This window comes from Vitis vinifera, chromosome 7 (assembly GCF_030704535.1).
Source record: "Vitis vinifera cultivar Pinot Noir 40024 chromosome 7, ASM3070453v1".
NCBI classification, from domain to species: Eukaryota; Viridiplantae; Streptophyta; class Magnoliopsida; order Vitales; family Vitaceae; genus Vitis; species Vitis vinifera.
In genome coordinates, this window is record NC_081811.1 from 25,031,500 (window position 1) to 25,049,529 (window position 18,030).

General features: G+C 34.5%; 2 protein-coding genes across 4 annotated transcripts; both read left to right on the forward strand.

Moving 5' to 3' along the window:
* Positions 1-1,008: 1,008 nt before the first annotated feature.
* On the forward strand, positions 1,009-18,020 carry LOC100257087 (probable cytosolic oligopeptidase A). 3 transcript variants are annotated; one of them, XM_002270183.5, is made up of 18 exons: positions 1,009-1,435; positions 1,944-2,111; positions 2,753-2,876; positions 4,778-4,854; positions 5,597-5,740; positions 5,862-6,092; positions 6,164-6,254; positions 6,905-7,026; positions 10,040-10,147; positions 10,238-10,483; positions 11,469-11,614; positions 13,106-13,223; positions 13,899-14,058; positions 14,140-14,171; positions 14,495-14,560; positions 15,001-15,072; positions 15,287-16,404; positions 16,513-18,020. In XM_002270183.5, the coding sequence occupies exons 1-17, from the start codon at positions 1,049-1,051 to the stop codon at positions 15,371-15,373; spliced, it is 2,379 nt and encodes a 792-aa protein (XP_002270219.4). In that variant the 5' UTR covers positions 1,009-1,048; the 3' UTR covers positions 15,374-16,404; positions 16,513-18,020. The 3 variants fall into 3 exon arrangements, with proteins under 3 accessions (XP_002270219.4, XP_059594577.1, XP_059594578.1); XM_059738594.1 differs by having other exon boundaries at positions 1,013-1,435; positions 15,001-16,404; XM_059738595.1 differs by having other exon boundaries at positions 1,013-1,435; positions 15,001-16,404; positions 16,547-18,020.
* Positions 16,554-18,020, forward strand: LOC100267364 (protein BRICK 1-like). Its single transcript, XM_059738596.1, has 2 exons — positions 16,554-16,686; positions 17,723-18,020. Exons 1-2 carry the CDS (start codon positions 16,554-16,556, stop codon positions 17,845-17,847), a joined length of 258 nt encoding a protein of 85 aa, XP_059594579.1. The 3' UTR covers positions 17,848-18,020.
* Positions 18,021-18,030: the final 10 nt, after the last annotated feature.

Below are 18,030 nucleotides of genomic sequence, written 5' to 3' on the forward strand. Positions count from 1 at the left end.
AAGATTGAAACATGTTATCATCACATCTTAGGAATAAAAGGGTTATTCTTGTGAGGATGAGAGGGAACAATGTGTAATAAGAGAAGACATAGTTATAGGAAGAGATAATTTGAAGTAGGAAGTATTACAATGTGCATGCCAAACCTCTATTATTTTATTTCATCATTGATGAATTCATTTTGTAGATAAGATGTGCAATAATAAATTGAGAACTACATTCAAATTATGTTTTTGATGGGTCAAAATCCATCTATGACATTGGGTTAAATATGTATATCATGTTTCTTAACATCGACAAATTGTTAGCTTTCATAATCTTTCCACTATAACTTTTACAAATAGATATTATTTACTTGCAAGCCAAACATGTTGGTAGATGTTAGTAGTTACTAATTGTGCGTTTTTTTTTTTTTTTTGGAGGAATTCCACTAAAAAAAGGCACACATGAGTATTATTGGTTTATGATTGTTTCATATAATAATGTGCTTTGTAGCCTTCACTAAATTTCTCAGGGCATTTGATCAGCTTCTTTCATAGAGTAAGATTGCATTTCCTAGTAGCAATGTCCTCCTTATTCTTCCCGATTCACGCCAATATTTCAATAATTCATAACTACATTTTCATAGTAGCGGCAGAACAGTCCCTATCCCATGATATCAATTTCGATTGATGCAAAATTGCTCCTTTTCCCCCTTTCTATTCTTTATCTTGCAACGGGCCATGCAAGAAACCCCGCAAAAGTTCCGACAAACCATACTTTGCTCTTTTAGGTCGGAAAGCACCATTAGAAGTTAAGGGAAAAGTTTGCATGCTTTCCTGCTTACTTCTCTTTCATAATTTTGTTCAAAGAAAGCCCGGATGGCCATAAGTTTTAAGCTTGTGGCTGTCTCTCTATAGGTTATCATTTGCTACCCATATTTAACAAAAATTGAAGAATTTTGGACCGACCGGACCCCACTATTACGTCATGTCTCAAATATCAATCGCCTCACAGGTCACGACTCACAAGAGCCACAGCATAGGAAAAATTAGTACAAAGAAGGGAGTTATGGGTAGCGCCCACATGCCAAAGCGGGCTCTCATCGGAGCTCTCCTTATAGCCAACATGCTTACGGCGACTCGTCTATCCTTTTCCATCCAACCCCTCGTCCGCAGGTCTTCTTATTCTCTTATTTGTCCAAAACATTTCCCAAAATCACGTCCCTGTCCTCTCTGGTCTTCGTCTTTCTCTTTTTGCCTTCAGAACCCCCACAGATCACCAACCTGTCCCTCCATCGTTCCATTTTCTTCTCATTGTTCCGCTCCATCAATGGCTACTGTCCCCCAGTCAACCCCAGAAGTCAACCCTCTCCTCCTGGATTTCGATTTCCCGCCCTTTGATGCCGTCAAAGCTGATCATGTCATCCCTGGGATTCGTACTATGTTGAATCAACTTGTACGGTTTCTTTGATTTTGACGATTGTGTTTGGTTTTGTGCTCCGTTTGGATATCGGGAAAGTGTACGATGAGGGAAAAAAAAAACGGGGGAAAAGAAATTAAATGGTTGATATAAATGCTTTGCTCGGATAAGTTGTATTTCATTTCTGAGAATCGGAAGCAAGGCAATCATTTATTTTATTTTCTAATGGTTTCCTTAGCAACCAAGAAAACGTTTAGGGTTTCTCTTTTTATGCTTTCTAGTTTAATTGGAAACTGATTTGGCTTTAGGCACGGTTTCTTCGTCAAGAAAATGTAGTAACAAAAAAACGAATCGAGTATCTAAATCAATGAAAACAAATTATGTGCATGACCAAGCTAAGACAACTGTTTTGGCTTAGTGAGTTGATTTTATTCATTTTTCAAGAAAACTTATAAATCTTCAGTTTTCTTGTATCATTTTCTTATTTTGCTTTTTTCTCTCTTTTTTACTTGATCAGTGTGTTTGATAGTTTGTTTGTTTGCAGGAGAATGATTTGATTGAATTGGAGAGCAAAGTCGAACCCACATGGCCCAAGTTAGTAGATCCTTTGGAGAAGCTTGTGGACAGATTATCTGTGGTTTGGGGAATCGTCAATCATCTCAAGTCTGTCAAGGATTCGTCTGAGCTTCGTTCTGCAATTGAGGAAGTCCAGGTAAAACTTTCTTACCATTGCATTTTATCCCTCTCAGTTCTTTCTGTTTTGCATATATATTGTGAATGCAGACTTTGTTGGACAAACTTTTCAAATATGTAATCGAACAACCCTTAATTGTTGTCATGTGGTTGGTTAAAAAGACAAAAGAATAGAAAATAAAATTTTGAATCTTTCATTCTATGCTTTCTTGGCTTCAAAATAAAAAAGAAAAAAGAAAAAGAAAAATGGAAAAGCTTGAATCAAGTATGTCAAATGGTTGTAATAGGATCAATTTGTTTGAAGTTATTATAATTTTTATTTGGATCCCAAAAAATGAAACATATGATTCTAGATTTTCAATATTTTCTTAACAAACAACAGAACATTGAAATGACTGAGCCAGAACTTTAAATAACGGTTCATATTAAATTGATCCCTATTATTTTGTCTCCTGTACCTTAGGACAAAATCAGAAACTTGTAACATATTTCTAAATTTAAAAGAAACCTGAATGTGATGCAGTTTATAGGCAAGTTATGGTAACTCAATTGAGTTTTTGTTTAACAATGGCCTCCCATTAAGTATGATGTCTATGAATTGTACACTCTTTATTTTCTCCATTTATTTCTACTTAATTCTTTTTTTTTTTTAAATTGCAGCCAGACAAGGTCAAATTTGAGCTTAGGTTGGGGCAAAGCAAACCCATTTATAATGCATTTAAAGCTATTCAAGAATCTCCTGAGTGGCAAACACTGAGTGATGCTCAGAAACGTATAGTGGACTGTGAGTATACTTTTGTAATGGAAATTTTTTGTTCATTTTGTTCCATGTGAGTGGTTAACCTTATGGCAGGAAACTGATATATTACGAAAACTAAAATATTGATATTATTATGTTTTGATTTACTTGTCCTACCATGCCCTTAAACTATGCCTCCTTCTGTGTTGGTTATGTTGGAGAGCCATGGGTACAGGTTTGTGTTTGCTAGAAATATACCCTTGCTGCCTATAAATTGTCTGTATTGGTTTTTACCATTTGTTATGCAATGGATTGATCTATTCATAACTTTAAACAGATGTTGGATCAGTGATCTGGTTCTTAAATTTAACTATTTTAGATATGCAAATGCCTTGTCATTGCTGTACGGATATGAATAGAAGTCAGAAAAACAAAAGTAATCGGTGTTCGTTCAATCTCAAAATTGGCTTGTGTCATTTATGAAATTAGGTCCTAATGAATTGCTGATCAGAGTGGGTTCACTACATTTTCTGGTGTAGTCATTCATTCCTGGATGTACTTGGAGACATATCATCCAATTCTTTGGTTTCAACAATTAGCAATTTAACTGCCCACCAATCCTCATGTGCCTTAGTTTGGGGGAGATTTTTTATTTTTATTTAGATTATAGGTTGTGTAGACAGATTATTTGCACAAGACATTCTTGTCCCTGTTAATACCTGAATCCTTTCTCGATAGGTTGTTAATATCTGAATCCTATCCCCCTTTTCTTTGCCCAGATGTTTGAATTCTTGGATTTATTTATTTATTAGTTTTAAAATTATTGGGAAACTACTTCACATAGAATAACTTTGATCTGTGATTGGGAGATTTGAAACTCATATATATGCTGGGCACCAAGATATAATTTCTTAGTGTTTGCCTGCAATGTCAGGCACAAAAGATAAACGCTTGTGTCAGATAGTGTTATAGCCTATTTTGTACTAGAACCTCATATATCGGGGGAAAAAATTCTCTACCATTATCTAGAATGGGGTTGAAGAGCCTAAAACTTTTCTGTTCCTTGGATTTATTTTTCCAAAATTCTAGTGATCTCACGCTAGGATTGGTGATGGATAATTTCTCCCTTTATGGACTATGGTATTCCATGGAGTCAAACCAACCTGTAAAATTTTATAACTACAAAATTGGGCACCAGTTATGATGCTTACTTTTTCTCCATCTTTTTCCTGGCATCATTTTCTTCTAATATGTTCTGATGAATTGATGTCTAAATGTAAATATTGTTTAACACCAAGGAGACCCTGTATCATAGTTCATACTGAAACCAGCTTCTTTCGTTTAGTTTGGAACTCCTTTCTACTCTTAACAACAGTTGGGAGAATAATTGATGGTCATTTTGTGTTTAGTGAGTTAAATCATAATAAATTCTTAGCATCATGGCTTTACATTTCAGTATTCTCTCTGGAGATTTCGCCAGAAATTGGATTTGGAGGAGGAATGTTATTAAGATCTTGACCATCACAGACAGAAGTATCACCCTGGTGATAACTAATCTTCCCACAGGGCTCACAGGAATCACCATGACATTTGTGGAAACGGGATTTGAGTAAGAACCATGAAGGAGAGGTGAAGAAAGAAAGAACTAGAGGGAAAATATATTTTTATTTTTGTTTTTTCATAATGTTGGTCAATTCTATGATCAGTTATGATATGGCGTGGAAAGGATTTTGGAAACTGTTTTTAGGATGTAAAATGATAACATGATGCTTTGTCATTGTGCATGTCTTTGCAGTCTATGTGTGACTTGATGTCTCCTTGTCTCATATCTTGGTAACCAAGAACCACAATGCATCATATGTATAGGGTCTGCATTATTTTAGTTTAAATAATCATTTTAGTTTTTCTGATATGGCCTAATAACTTTTGTACTTGTTCCCATGCAGCCCAAATAAAGCAAGCAGTTCTTAGCGGTGTTTCTCTTGAAGATGATAAAAAGGAGCATTTTAACAAGATTCAACAGGTGTGCTTTAATATCAATAAATGAAGTTTATTCATTAAAAAAAATATCAATAAATGAAGTCAATGAGGAAAAAGAGATACAGGAAGCATGCTTCAAGGCATGTTATTTTTGCTTGTTTGTTTTTAAATCCATTGATTTTTAAGCACTGGTTTGTCTTTGTTTTCTATTTTCCTGTATATGCATATTATGATACATATGAGCACCTGAAACTGAATATGTTATCCATCACAAGCCAAGGGCAAAGTTTTCATCACCAAAACAGGGATATGAATGGGCAATGGCTTTATGAAAATCCTAGATCATATACATGAGCTCTTCCAATCTCAGGAAGTTAATCAATATCTCGGCTACATTAATTTATGCATGCTATAATGATACAGTCTGAAGTTTAAAATCATATCACAACTCTCAAGTAGTTACTTGAGGATTACGACTGATATCCTCTTGTAGTTGCCTTTTTCTATTTTTTGCTTCTAATGAAATTTTATCCTATAGGATGGCTATATTTCAATTCTTGCTACTTCATGCAATGATATATCCAAGTCAATTTTTTGTTTTTTCCAGACATATAGGAAAAAATATGAAAAAGGAATGCTACTGTTGACCCATAAAGCTTTAATTTTTTCCATAAGTTGTTTTTATAGAATGTAAGCTGATAAGGTCTTTTATTTGTTTATTTTGATGCTTATTTTCATAGTTGCTGATTGTGGGATTTTTTATTTCACTATGAATTTATTCTCAGGAGTTGGAAAAACTCTCTCAAAAATTTGAAGAGAATGTATTGGATGCCACAAAGAAGTTTGGAAAATTGATAACTGATAAGAAAGATATTGAAGGATTGCCTGCTACTGCTCTTGGGTTGGCTGCTCAAACAGCAGTGTCTAAGGTATTTTTAGCTGATTTGTAGCTCAATTTTTTTGCTTGTTAATCCATTTCCTTCCTCAAGTCCAGTAAGATTGGCAATTCTCTTCTCATTTTTTGCTTATGCTCATCTACAATCACTTCAGGGGCATAAAGATGCTACTGCTGAGAATGGGCCTTGGATAATTACATTGGATGGTCCAAGCTTTCTTTCTGTTATGCAACATGCTCAAAACCGTTCCTTGCGTAAGGAAGTTTATTATGCTTATGTAACCCGTGCCTCTAGTGGAGATTTGGATAATACGGAAATTATTGGCCAAATCCTGAAGCTTAGGTTGGAAAAGGCTAAGCTTCTTGGTTACAGTAACTATGCAGAGGTATGAACTTATAATGTTTTTTTTGGAGAAAACATCTCCTTCATAGGTTTACTGAAATACTGTTTTATCAGGTAAGTATGGCAACCAAAATGGCTACTGTTGATAAGGCAGAAGAGCTTCTAGAAAAGCTTCGCAGTGCTTCATGGGATGCTGCAGTACAAGGTAGTTTTTTGGATGCACTTAACTACGCCTGATATGGATTAAAGTGGTGGTCCACCTATGATCTTTTAAGCAGTAGGGTTTTATTTTGAAACGACTCATACAAACTTGTGAGGTTTTTGTATGCACTAAATTGTATTAATTTAATATTTAAAGATACTACAGATTCATAAAGAATTTTGCCTTGAGGCCTAGAAGTGGGAGGGGATTGGGGTTGGGGGGTTCTAGATTTGAGTTCCCTGCTGGAACAAAAATATTAATAAATTCTGCAGACTTGTTTGATTTTATGTTGGATTATATAAGTATTTACTTAGTATGTAGTGGTGCATAGAAGCAAAAACTTGATGCAACTTTACTCAGTTTGCTAGTCAGTTTTTGCACAATTGAGAGCAGAGTCTATAATACTTAAATCTCTTTACTTGATGCTTTAGTTTGAAGGTTATATTTTCCCTGATGAATCATTAGCTTAAATGATAGACAAATCATGGTGGGTTTTATTCTGTCTGGATTTTAGGACCTGATTTCCTGATGTTTTGTGAGTATGATTTGTCTGTAATAGGTTTACACTTCTGCTTCTTTATTCTTGATGCAACCTTTTCCCACAAAAGGCCTATTGAGTTGAAAAGGTCTGATAATTTGTTTGATCCTTGTAGATACGGAGGACCTAAAGAATTTCTCCAAAAGTCAAGGTGCAGTAGAAGCTGATGATTTGAGCCATTGGGATCTCAACTTTTGGAGTGAGAGGCTTCGTGAGTCAAAATATGACATAAATGAGGTTAAGTCTCTCTTCTTTTCAAAATGTATATGCTAAATCATACTTGAATTTTACACATTGCAGATTCTGTGCTTTATCCAGAATCTATTGGTAAGATTTTAATCTTGCTGGATGGTCATTGCTTCATCCTTGATCTAAAAATTCTTATTTTGTTCTCAGTTGTTGGTCAGACAAGTTATGTTTATTATTTTAGAGTTTTTGTCTAAGGAATTTTCTTATGATGTGTTTACTAAACTTTAAAGATATGTTTGGTTCCCAGAAAATACCAAGGAAAGAAAAAAAATGCAAAGGAAAATTATTTTTTCATGTTTGGTTGTCCTATGAAAAATATAAAATAAAATCAAATATCATTAAAACTAATTAAAAACTTAAATATTTTTAAATTATTTAATTTTTATATTGATGAGTTAAAATAAGTAAAATGAGTTTGAAATAAAAAATAAAAATAATTTATCGAATTTTAATCTATTTTTTTATTTTACTTCATTTTTTATTTCCTTCTATTTTTTTTTTTTGGGTATTTTTTTTTCCCTTACATTTTCCCTCAAAATTTCCAAGAACCAAACAAACCTAAGAAAATGGAAGGGAGGAGAAAGGGAATCAAAATGAGAAGGAAATGGATGGGTGGAATTTGAATCAAAATTAGGAATTCTGATATTACCCTTCTAGAAAAAGCTATACTATATTATTATTGTTAAATAATTGCTATTTTTAATATTATAATAATATGACTTTGATTTTAACTCATTTTAAAACACATATAAATGTAGTAAACGATGTTAAATATTTAATTGTGCTAATATTTTATATCTATATATTTTTAAATTTTTACTTTATTTAAATGGAGACTAAAGATAATTTTCAAGATTGTTTTTAATTTTTTTAATTATAAAAATAAAATTGAAAGGGAAAAATTGGATGGCTAATTTTGGCAGGGTATCTATCCATTAAGTAATATGATCATGAAATGACATTGTTCTAAATGAAGGATCACTTGTTGATGGTTGCATGGCAAGTTGATGCACCCAAGGTTTTAAAAACCAGACTGGCTGGTCCAACCGGTTGGACCATTGACTAGCGGCCTCTCTGGTCCGGTCAACTTAGGTGAACTGTTCAGGGATTGAACTGGTGTTGAACTGTTAGAACTGGCAGTTGGCCGGTTCTCTAAGAACTGGTCATGCTTTGTTTGACCAAAAATTGATGTCGGCCGCTAATCCATTGGCCCCGATTCTGCTTCCAGCCCATCAGTTTCTAAGATTTGTTCCATTGTTGCAAGGTATTTATACAAGTTATTGACTTGACTGCCTTCTGATATGGGATTTGCTTAAGATGTAGAAAGGACTTTTTGCCTTCCTAAGGACTTCGACCTTGGATCTCCAGTTTGTTAAAAGTGTAATTAGACCATTGGGATATGAAAGCATTGTATTAATTAGTGCTGTAAAATGCTATATATAGAAATAATGCTTCTTTCAAATTTTTTATTATTTAAAACCCTTAAATAATTAGCTAGATGTTTCGTTTGAGGGTTTAATAAGGTTTTTTTTTTAAATTATAAATCATAAGATATACAACATTTGCCATGTAGATAAAATTAAATATTATAAATTTTATTCCATCTTAAATATATCTTCTCATTAAGATATTATGCATATTAATATTTTATTTAATAAAATTTAAAATATTAATATATTTATATCTATCCTTGTCATTTAATTCCCAACATCAATTATAAAAAATGAAATGTTATTATTTTTTAATCGTAATTTTTTATAAAATATAAATTGTATTATGTCATCGGGTGGACCATGGTTCAATTACCAGTTTGACCATTGAACTGTAAATTGATAACTTTTTTGGTTCAATGATTGATATTTTTTTAAATTATAAATCATAAGATATACAACATTTGACATGTAGATAAAATTAAATATTATAAATTTTATTCCATCTTAAATATATCTTCTCATTAAGATATTATACATATTAATATTTTATTTAATAAAATTTAAAATATTAATATATTTATATCTATCCTTGTCATTTAATTCCCAACATCAATTATAAAAAATGAAATGTTATTATTTTTTAATCGTAATTTTTTATAAAATATAAATTGTATTATGTCATCGGGTGGACCATGGTTCAACTACCAGTTTGACCATTGAACTGTAAATTGATAACTTTTTTGGTTCAATGATTGGTTTGATTTTGAAAACATTGGATGTGCCTAATTCAGCCTTTGTTTGTTGCTGAGGAAGTGGAAGAAAGGGAATGAAAAATCCTTAATGATTCCATGAACTACCCAAGAGCTTTGGTTCTTCATGCTAAGTTAATCAAGAATGGTTATGTTGGTATTCAAGGGAATCATATGTTGAATCTCAATGTGAAATCCCAAAATTTGGAACAAGCACATGAGATGTATGCAGGAATTCCACAAAGGGATGCCTTCTCATGGACAGTTTTGATTTCTGGTTTTGCTCGAATTGGGTTGTCTACTGATGCTCTGGGTATATTCCCCAAGATGCAGAATCAAGGTGTTTGCCCCTATCAGTTCACTTTGTCAATAGTTTTGAAGAGGTCTTCTAATGTGAATGATTCTTGAATTGGGAAGGGAATTCATGTTTGGATGCTGCATAAGGGAAACCTCATCATTTTCCCTCACTTTTTGGCTTCCATAGCAGGGTCTTCTGAGGGCATTTTTGCCCACATTCCTGTGTAGCAAGAATAGGAAGTGGTTTTTTCGTATTTACTTAAGATTTTGTTGCATGACTTATTCATTAATTCTAGAGCCATGTTTCTCTTGTGCTGAAACTAGTTTGTTTGTTTCTTTCACAGTGCATAACCTCATTGAAATTCAACATTCTGCAAATGTTGATATCATTAAATGGAAAGTTTTCTCTAATATGTGATTAGGTTGAAATTGCTTATTCTTTGTGGGTTTTTTTCCTGATTGTAAATAAGCCCTCATTTCTGATAGAGAAACTTATTTATTTTTTGTTTTAAAATCCAACAGGAGGAACTACGCCCCTATTTCTCATTGCCAAAGGTCATGGGTGGTCTTTTCAGCCTTGCTAAGATGCTTTTTGGAATTGACATTGAGCCAGCTGATGGTCTTGCTCCAGTAATATATTTAAATTGCCTTTTATTTGATATCCTTCTATCCTAAAGTGATGGTTTCCACTTCTAATCATATATGGTTTTTGCTCCTTAGGTTTGGAACAATGATGTGAGATTCTACTGTGTGAAAGACACTGCAGGTAGTCCAATTGCATATTTTTACTTTGATCCATATTCTCGTCCATCTGAGAAACGGGGAGGTGCATGGATGGATGAGGTTGTTGCTCGCAGTCGTGCATTGTCACGTGATGGTACCAAAGCTAGGTTGCCTATTGCTCATATGGTGTGCAATCAAACACCACCAGTGGGAAATAAACCAAGCCTTATGACATTCCGTGAGGTAAATGGTAAACCTAACACATTGTTTCTATCTCAAGCTGCTTTAATCTCTCTCTCTCTCTCTCTTGTTTTTTTCTTTGCTTTTCTTTTTTTTTTTTTGTTTTTTTTTGTTTGGGTTTTATTTATTTAAATTTTTTTGAGGTGATTACTACCAAAGATGACATCAGGGAGCAATTGGCAGCTTTGCCTGTCTGGCCCTTCATCCAGTTCAGGGGCTGGCTTAGTGGTCTGTCGGGTCAGATTGTATGTCTAATTGACTTCAAAGATTTGGGTTAGATGATACAGTCTTCATTGATTACTATTTGTAATGATAAATCTGATGGAAAAAAGCTATTTAAATATGTAGATGCAGTTTATATATAGAGAATATAATAAAAAGACACTAAAAAGGCTGTCATCTAAGTATTAAAAAAAAGGCGCACTTCATTGTTCTTGAAATGATCTGCTGAGTATTAAAGATATGGTAGATGATGATTATTTTGTTTTATTTTCGTTTTTGGTGGGTAGGAGAGGAGAAAGGGAGAGTGGGGGTGATGGTGGTTATGTTTATACATAGAATATCATCTTGTTCAGTTTGTGCATGCACAATCTTATATTGTTAGTTATATATGCATGTTTTGCATATATATCTTATATTGTTAGATACAGTCTTCATTGATTACTATTTGTAATGATAAATCTGATGGAAAAAAGCTCTTTAAATATGTAGATGCAGTTTATATATAGAGAATATAATAAAAAGACACTAAAAAGGCTGTCATCTAAGTATTAAAAAAAAGGCGCACTTCATTGTTCTTGAAATGATCTGCTGAGTATTAAAGATATGGTAGATGATGATTATTTTGTTTTATTTTCGTTTTTGGTGGGTAGTAGAGGAGAAAGGGAGAGTGGGGGTGATGGTGGTTATGTTTATACATAGAATATCATCTTGTTCAGTTTGTGCATGCGCAATCTTATATTGTTAGATATATATGCATGTTTTGCAGGTTGAGACTGTTTTCCATGAATTTGGTCATGCACTTCAGCATATGCTTACCAAGCAGGATGAGGGTCTGGTTTCTGGTATTCGGGGGATAGAGTGGGATGCTGTTGAATTACCTTCTCAATTCATGGAAAATTGGTGTTACCACAGGTACTTTTCTAACCAAAGTCTTATTTTTAATCCTCACTGATCTTTTCTGCTGTTCCCAGATTACAACGTGGTTATTTTGCTCCAAGAGAATAATGGATCTGGAAAGGATGAAAAGAATGTATTTAGGTGGTCTTAAATATATTTTTGGGTTCAAACAAGTCCTAGTTCATCACATTGACTAATTTCAATCTTCCAGTAAAATATATGGCCTTTTTTGGTTGCAGTTTCCATTTTCCCTTGATAACTTGTTTTTATGTTTATTCCTACAAATATAATTTAATGAAAGAAAGTGAAATTTGGTCAAGTAATGGAGGAAAAAAAAAAGGTGAAATATGATCCAAGTGGGAGGAAATGGTTTGAAATTCAATTGCCGTAAAATTTGAAATTCAATGTAGTAAAGAAGCAGCACTTGTTATTAAATATTGTTGTTGCAGACTGCCATTGCGATGTGGGAAAGGCAGGGATTGGGTTATGGTTTATTTTGGCACAGGGTTATGTTTTGGTTGGTTAGGAAACAAACGACCCCTTAGTCCATTTCTAGGTCCACCACTATCACACATGTTACCTTGCCCAAACAGGTGTTAATCCTTTTCACTCAAGTTGATTTACCAGTGGGAGGAATGCATGATGTATCGTTTGTCATGTTTTGGAATTCCCTTTAAGGTTTTTAACAGAAGGACATGTTTTTATTCTTGTTATTTAAGACATTATCATATACATTTTGAAATTATCAATTCGTAGGTTTTTCTCTTTCATACTCTGCTGTCAATAAAGTTTGATCAGGTCCAAAAGGACCTTCTGCAACTTCTATAAATTAATATTAGTTATCATCTTTAATCCATTTTTCCCCTAAACCATCTGGGTAGCTGGCTTTCACAATTCACTAGTGCAACTGTGCAAGGGCTTCTCTTTGTTCATGCTTTTGAGGGTGGGGGAATGACATTGTGGTCAGTTAGGAACTCCCTCACCCTTTTGTCATCAGAAAGTTTTCAGGTGGTGGGACTTACTCTGTCCTAGTTACTTCTTTAACCCTTAATTTGCTATGGTTGTAATATTTCAATGAGGGATTCTTTGGGACCCTGGAACTTGGATTTCTGATTCTAATTAGATGGTACCATGTAAGAGTACAAATTCGTTGTGTTAGAGTGCCAGCATTTTCATATCATATGATTTCTTCAATTGTTGCATCTATTAACATCATACATGTGTGGCATATTTAAGGGTCAACATACATGTTCATTGCATTCATGTGCCGGCATTGAAATCATATGATTTATGAGGATGCCGTGTCTGCATGATTTGTGGTGGTGGTGATTGTGATAGCTTCTGACATTATTGGATTAATCTAAACCATGTAGCCACGTTTTAAAATCTTGAGGACCCATTGAGCTTAAAGTGGGCAATGACTACAAGGGAGGGAGTGCACCGTTACAACTTATATGGTCAACATGTATGATGCTGACCATTTGAATTCATTAATGGTTGCTGCAGGGATACTTTGATGAGCATCGCTAAGCACTATGAAACTGGAGAAACACTACCTGAAGATGTGTATTTGAAACTTGTTGCAGCAAGGACTTTTCGTGCCGGGTCCCTTAGTCTTCGTCAGGTCAGTGCAAAATGTTTATATGTTGTCTTACTTGTTTGCCTGTGCATTTTAGTATTAGCATATCTTTTCATATTAACTTCATTTAGGATATCATGTGTCATATGTGTGTTCTTTTTAGAAATCCCATATTGCCTGTCCCGCTGAGATGAGATACAAAGTGTAAGAATTTCTTACAAGAAAAAGTGACCTTGATGTTCATTACCGTATATCGAAATCTCAACAACATATTGTATTTCATGAAAGTGACATTTGTAACCTAATGGGCTTACTATGCAGGTTCTAGGTTTTGATAAGTGGAGGGCGTGGTTTTAGGGGGAAAGACATTAATCTATGCTATCTATTTATTAAACCTGATGATCAAGTTTGGTCTTTCCTTGGTGACTACTTAAAATACTAACATTGTTCCTATCTTTATAACATTAAGAAAGAAATAAATAAATAAACAAAATAGTTAAATAATTCATACTTTCCCTACTCAAGTGCCTTAAAGCCACTCTAAGGAGAAAAAAACTAACTTCTTTAAGGTAACTGAAAGAAGAGGCAATAATGTGTGATAAAGAGCACACACTAAATTATGAGGAACTTGCAACAAGTGCAAGCTACACCTATATTATTTGATTCATCAATAATGAATGCATGGCAGGTTCTATGATTGCTTCCTTTGTAATTTTGTAGATAAGATTTGCAACTGTGGATTTGGAGCTGCATTCAAAGTATGTGCCAGGTGGGTCAGAAACCATATATGATGTTGATCAGAGGGTTTCCAAAGGAACACAAGTGATCCCTCCACTTCCTGAGGACAGGTTTCTATGCAGTTTCAGCCATATATTTGCAGGTTTGCCTTTTCTGTTAATTTTGCTAAATACAGCAGTTTTTCCTTGTGAATTTATCTCTTATTGCTTCTTGTGAATATCAGGTGGATACGCAGCTGGATACTATAGTTACAAGGTAATATTTCTTACCTTTTTTTTTTTTTTTTCCTGTAGTTCCTTTCTTCTTGGAAGTGATGGGTGGATTTGGCTTGGATTTATTTCTGTAATTGGTTGTCATGGTTTTAATACTTATGCATCCTTTTTACCTTGTGAAAACAAACCCTTTATGATGATAACCTGTGTTGATAATCAACTTACTGAAAGTATACTGGAAAATAAAATTTTCCACTCTTCCTCTCCTTTTATCTTTAAGGTCGATTTATGTGAGCGTTTGGGTGTACGGATGTAGAGAAACTCATTTATTTTCCTCTTCTAAAAGTGAAAATAATGATTTTGCAGTGGGCAGAGGTCTTATCTGCAGATGCTTTCTCTGCCTTTGAGGATGCTGGATTGGATGATGAGAAGGTATGTCCATAAGAGGCTGTCCCTAAAGATTGGCTTTCACAGCATTTCCACCAAAAAGCATACCCATAGATATTATTCATTTGCTTGCTAAATCCATTTTACATGTAAGTGATTACTAAATTGTGATTTCTTAAGTGTTGTTAACAAGCTTAAGGATTAGCTTTCCAGCCTTTCCAGAAGAAATTGCATACACAGTATTATTCCGTCACATAATGATGTGCATGCTAGTGGTTACTAATTGCAATTTCTCAAGAGGAACTGAACAACCCCTTTAACATGGTGATATTACATTTCCATCCAAATAGCAGTTGACTTGTCATTCGTTTCAATTTATGAAGCAGTAATGGACTCCTTATCCCATGGTCCCTATTTTAATTGAAGTAAGAATTGCAGTATTTCACATTCTATTCATCAAGATATATTAATCTGTCTTGCAACAGGCTGTGGAGGAAACAGGGAAAAAGTTCCGAGAAACCGTGCTTGCTCTTGGAGGTGGTAAAGCACCATTGGAGGTTAGAGAAGTTAAATTTGCGTGTTTTTTTTTCTATTTGCGTAATCTTCTTCTATATTTTTTAAAAATAGACCCTGAACAGCCATTATTTTTCTAGATTACGGCTGCATCGTAATAAAATTGTGAATTGTAGATAGTGAATTTTATTTTGGATTGGCCTTTCCTAGATTTTGTGAATATGATGTTGTGACCGTGCTAAAAGTTGTTGTCTGCAGGTTTTTGTGGAATTTCGAGGGCGTGAACCTTCTCCAGAGGCACTACTGAGGCATAATGGCTTATTATCGGTCACCGCTTCTGCATAGAAGTTGTATTTTCTTATAAAATTGCTGTACAAGGCTTTGAAGCGGCCTTTAGGATTGTTTCTTTTTTTAATCATACACCACAGACGGGCTCCAATAAGATTAACTTATTCTGAAGGACGTTTTGGCAATGTTCTTATTTAGGTGATTTTCTTGGTAAGGAAATTGACACAATGAGAGCAATAGTGGATGTCTCTTGCTCGAAGATACGCTTTTGGATTCCTCTAATTGGACGATAAAAAGAAATGTTCAAAAAGGGGTTGTGTTTAGTAGTTTGGGCTTCAAAACTGGATGAACATCGGCATTAGAGCCCTCTTGCTTGCACTCTGGAAAATTCCTTGTGGTCTGGGTGGGCTTTTCACTTGAACGTGCGATGGTGGTGTTTTTTTTTTTCCTTACAAAACGTTTCTAAGATATTTTAAAAAGTCTTGCCAACAGGCGGATAGGATTTAAGTACTTTTGCAAACGATATCAACAGTAGTTGATGCCATTAATAATTCTAAACTTACAGTTAAACAGAATTTAATAACAAGCGTGCGCATGTACGAACGATGGCGTAACTTGAGATAAAGGACACAAATGAATTGGAATGCCCTGAGTCCTGGGCCTTGGGCTCTAACAACAAGTTGAATTGGGATGGGTTTAGGGCCTCTACTTGATTTCTGTCCAAAAGGGTGGAGAGGGACAAGTACGTAATTATGAAAGGCTTGCCTTCAAAGATTAGCCTGGTTGGGAAAATATAATCAACATACCCATCCACCTACCAACCAACTTTTGTGTATGATTTTATTTCTTTATTATTTTTATTATTTTAATTGTCCTCATTCCTCAACTTAAGAAAGGCTGCCAGATAAGAGAATATAAAGCAAAAGAGCGCATACCTTAATTCTGCTCATCACTCTTTTTCCTTTTATGGTCTGATAACTATTTCCATATAGCTAACAAACAGCAGACTTTGATTCAGTTATAATTACTGTCCGTTTGATTCCTGGGAAAATAATTACAAAATTTTGAATCTTATAACAGGTTTATAGGTAAGACTCCAACTCCGAGTTTCCCTTTTTGTTTTGTTTTGTTTTTGTTTTTGTTTTTTCTTTCCTTTTGTTTTCCACCGGTTTCTGAGCAACCTAACGCTGCATTAGGGTTTTATGGTCTGAATCTGCATCTTGCTCTCAGTATCGAGATGGCGAGAGCGGGTGGGATCACCAACGCGGTGAATGTGGGAATTGCAGTGCAAGCAGATTGGGAGAACCGGGAATTCATCTCTCACATTTCCCTCAATATCCGTCGCCTCTTCGAATTCCTCGTCCAATTCGGTATGTAAACACTGTTCCAATCCTTTCTCTCTCAGTTTCTTATCTTTTATTTCAACTAGATCTCGAATTTCTCATCTTTATGTTTTTTTTACTGTTTTCTGGAGTTTTGAGAAATGATTTAGGATGGGGCTTGGGATGTTGACTACGCTAGAATTTGTGGTCTTCGTAGTTGTTTGGATTGGATCCGATAATGTTAAAATGATTTTGCAATCTCGATTTGCTTTAGGGAGTTTCCTTACGATTGTACCGTTGTAATTACTTCTGTCTGTTTCGTAATGGGGTTCATTGAGTATATCAATAGCGTGATGGATTGTTCACTTTGAGGATGGTGACTAAAACATTGTTCTTCTGCGTTTGACTGCTTTGCTTCTTTAATCAAAGCGAGCGTCCTTTTCTGAATTTACTTCCTTTTTTTGCGCATCAGTACAACATTTTGGGACTTTTTATTCAAACATGCTAGGACAACTCAGGTCCAAGATGTTCTCTACAAATTGATTTTAAATGCTTATTCGTTTTGGTTGTTTTCATACTCAATTCCTATGCTTCAGAAAGCACCAGTTTCTTTTTTGAAGTGCGAAACTCTTCATGAATAACCAAAAGAATTTGTACCCTTGCTCTGCCTGAATCTCTTCTTAGTCTTCAGCCTTTGTTCATTTCATCATATTGAATTAGATGTTAAGACTGTTCCTGGGGAATTCTGGTCTAAGATGGGTGGCCTCATATGAATCTTGTGTACCTTTCTTTTGACACATAGACAATGTAGTCTGCATATTCAGATGAGGATAATATCTAGTTCACAATGGTAAGAGTTTGTAATAAAGTTTTCTAACTTCTGCAGTAGTCAGGAATGACCAGTGGGTTAGGTACTGATTCTTAAAGAACATTCACTTTAATGAAGATCTCTACCCTTCTTTCGGATTTGATATTAATGCGGTTTGTAATTTTTGTTGATTTCTTTGAACAGTTTTGTATAAATAAAGGAGCTTTCTGGGCTTTGAAATATTTTAGTATATTCACTTACTGTATTCTCTTTCAGAGGCTACAACAAAGAGCAAATTGGCATCATTGAATGAGAAGCTTGATACGCTAGAGCGTCGTCTAGAATTGCTTGAAGTTCAAGTGGGTACTGCATCATCCAACCCATCTCTTTTTGCTACATGATGTCCAAGTGGGTACTACATCAGCCAGCCTATCTCATCTTACTACATTGTGTTTACTGGATCATATTGTTGTAGAGTAATAGCTTACCCATAAGCACCACTTGTCTTGCTTGTGAACAGATTCTGTTAATCTTGGAAACCATTTTAAGATTAATATATCCATGTGGTTTCATACTTTTTTGCT

Excerpts from the sequence above, each read along its gene's own strand:
- LOC100257087 (XM_059738594.1), top strand. The coding sequence starts at position 1,049 with ATGGGTAGCGCCCACATGCCAAAGCGGGCTCTCATCGGAGCTCTCCTT. Across the intron at positions 6,255-6,904 it reads ATGGGATGCTGCAGTACAAG|ATACGGAGGACCTAAAGAAT; the intron begins GTAGTTTTTTGG and ends TGATCCTTGTAG. Across the intron at positions 14,172-14,494 it reads CTGGATACTATAGTTACAAG|TGGGCAGAGGTCTTATCTGC; the intron begins GTAATATTTCTT and ends ATGATTTTGCAG.
- LOC100267364 (XM_059738596.1), top strand. The coding sequence starts at position 16,554 with ATGGCGAGAGCGGGTGGGATCACCAACGCGGTGAATGTGGGAATTGCA. Across the intron at positions 16,687-17,722 it reads CGAATTCCTCGTCCAATTCG|AGGCTACAACAAAGAGCAAA; the intron begins GTATGTAAACAC and ends ATTCTCTTTCAG.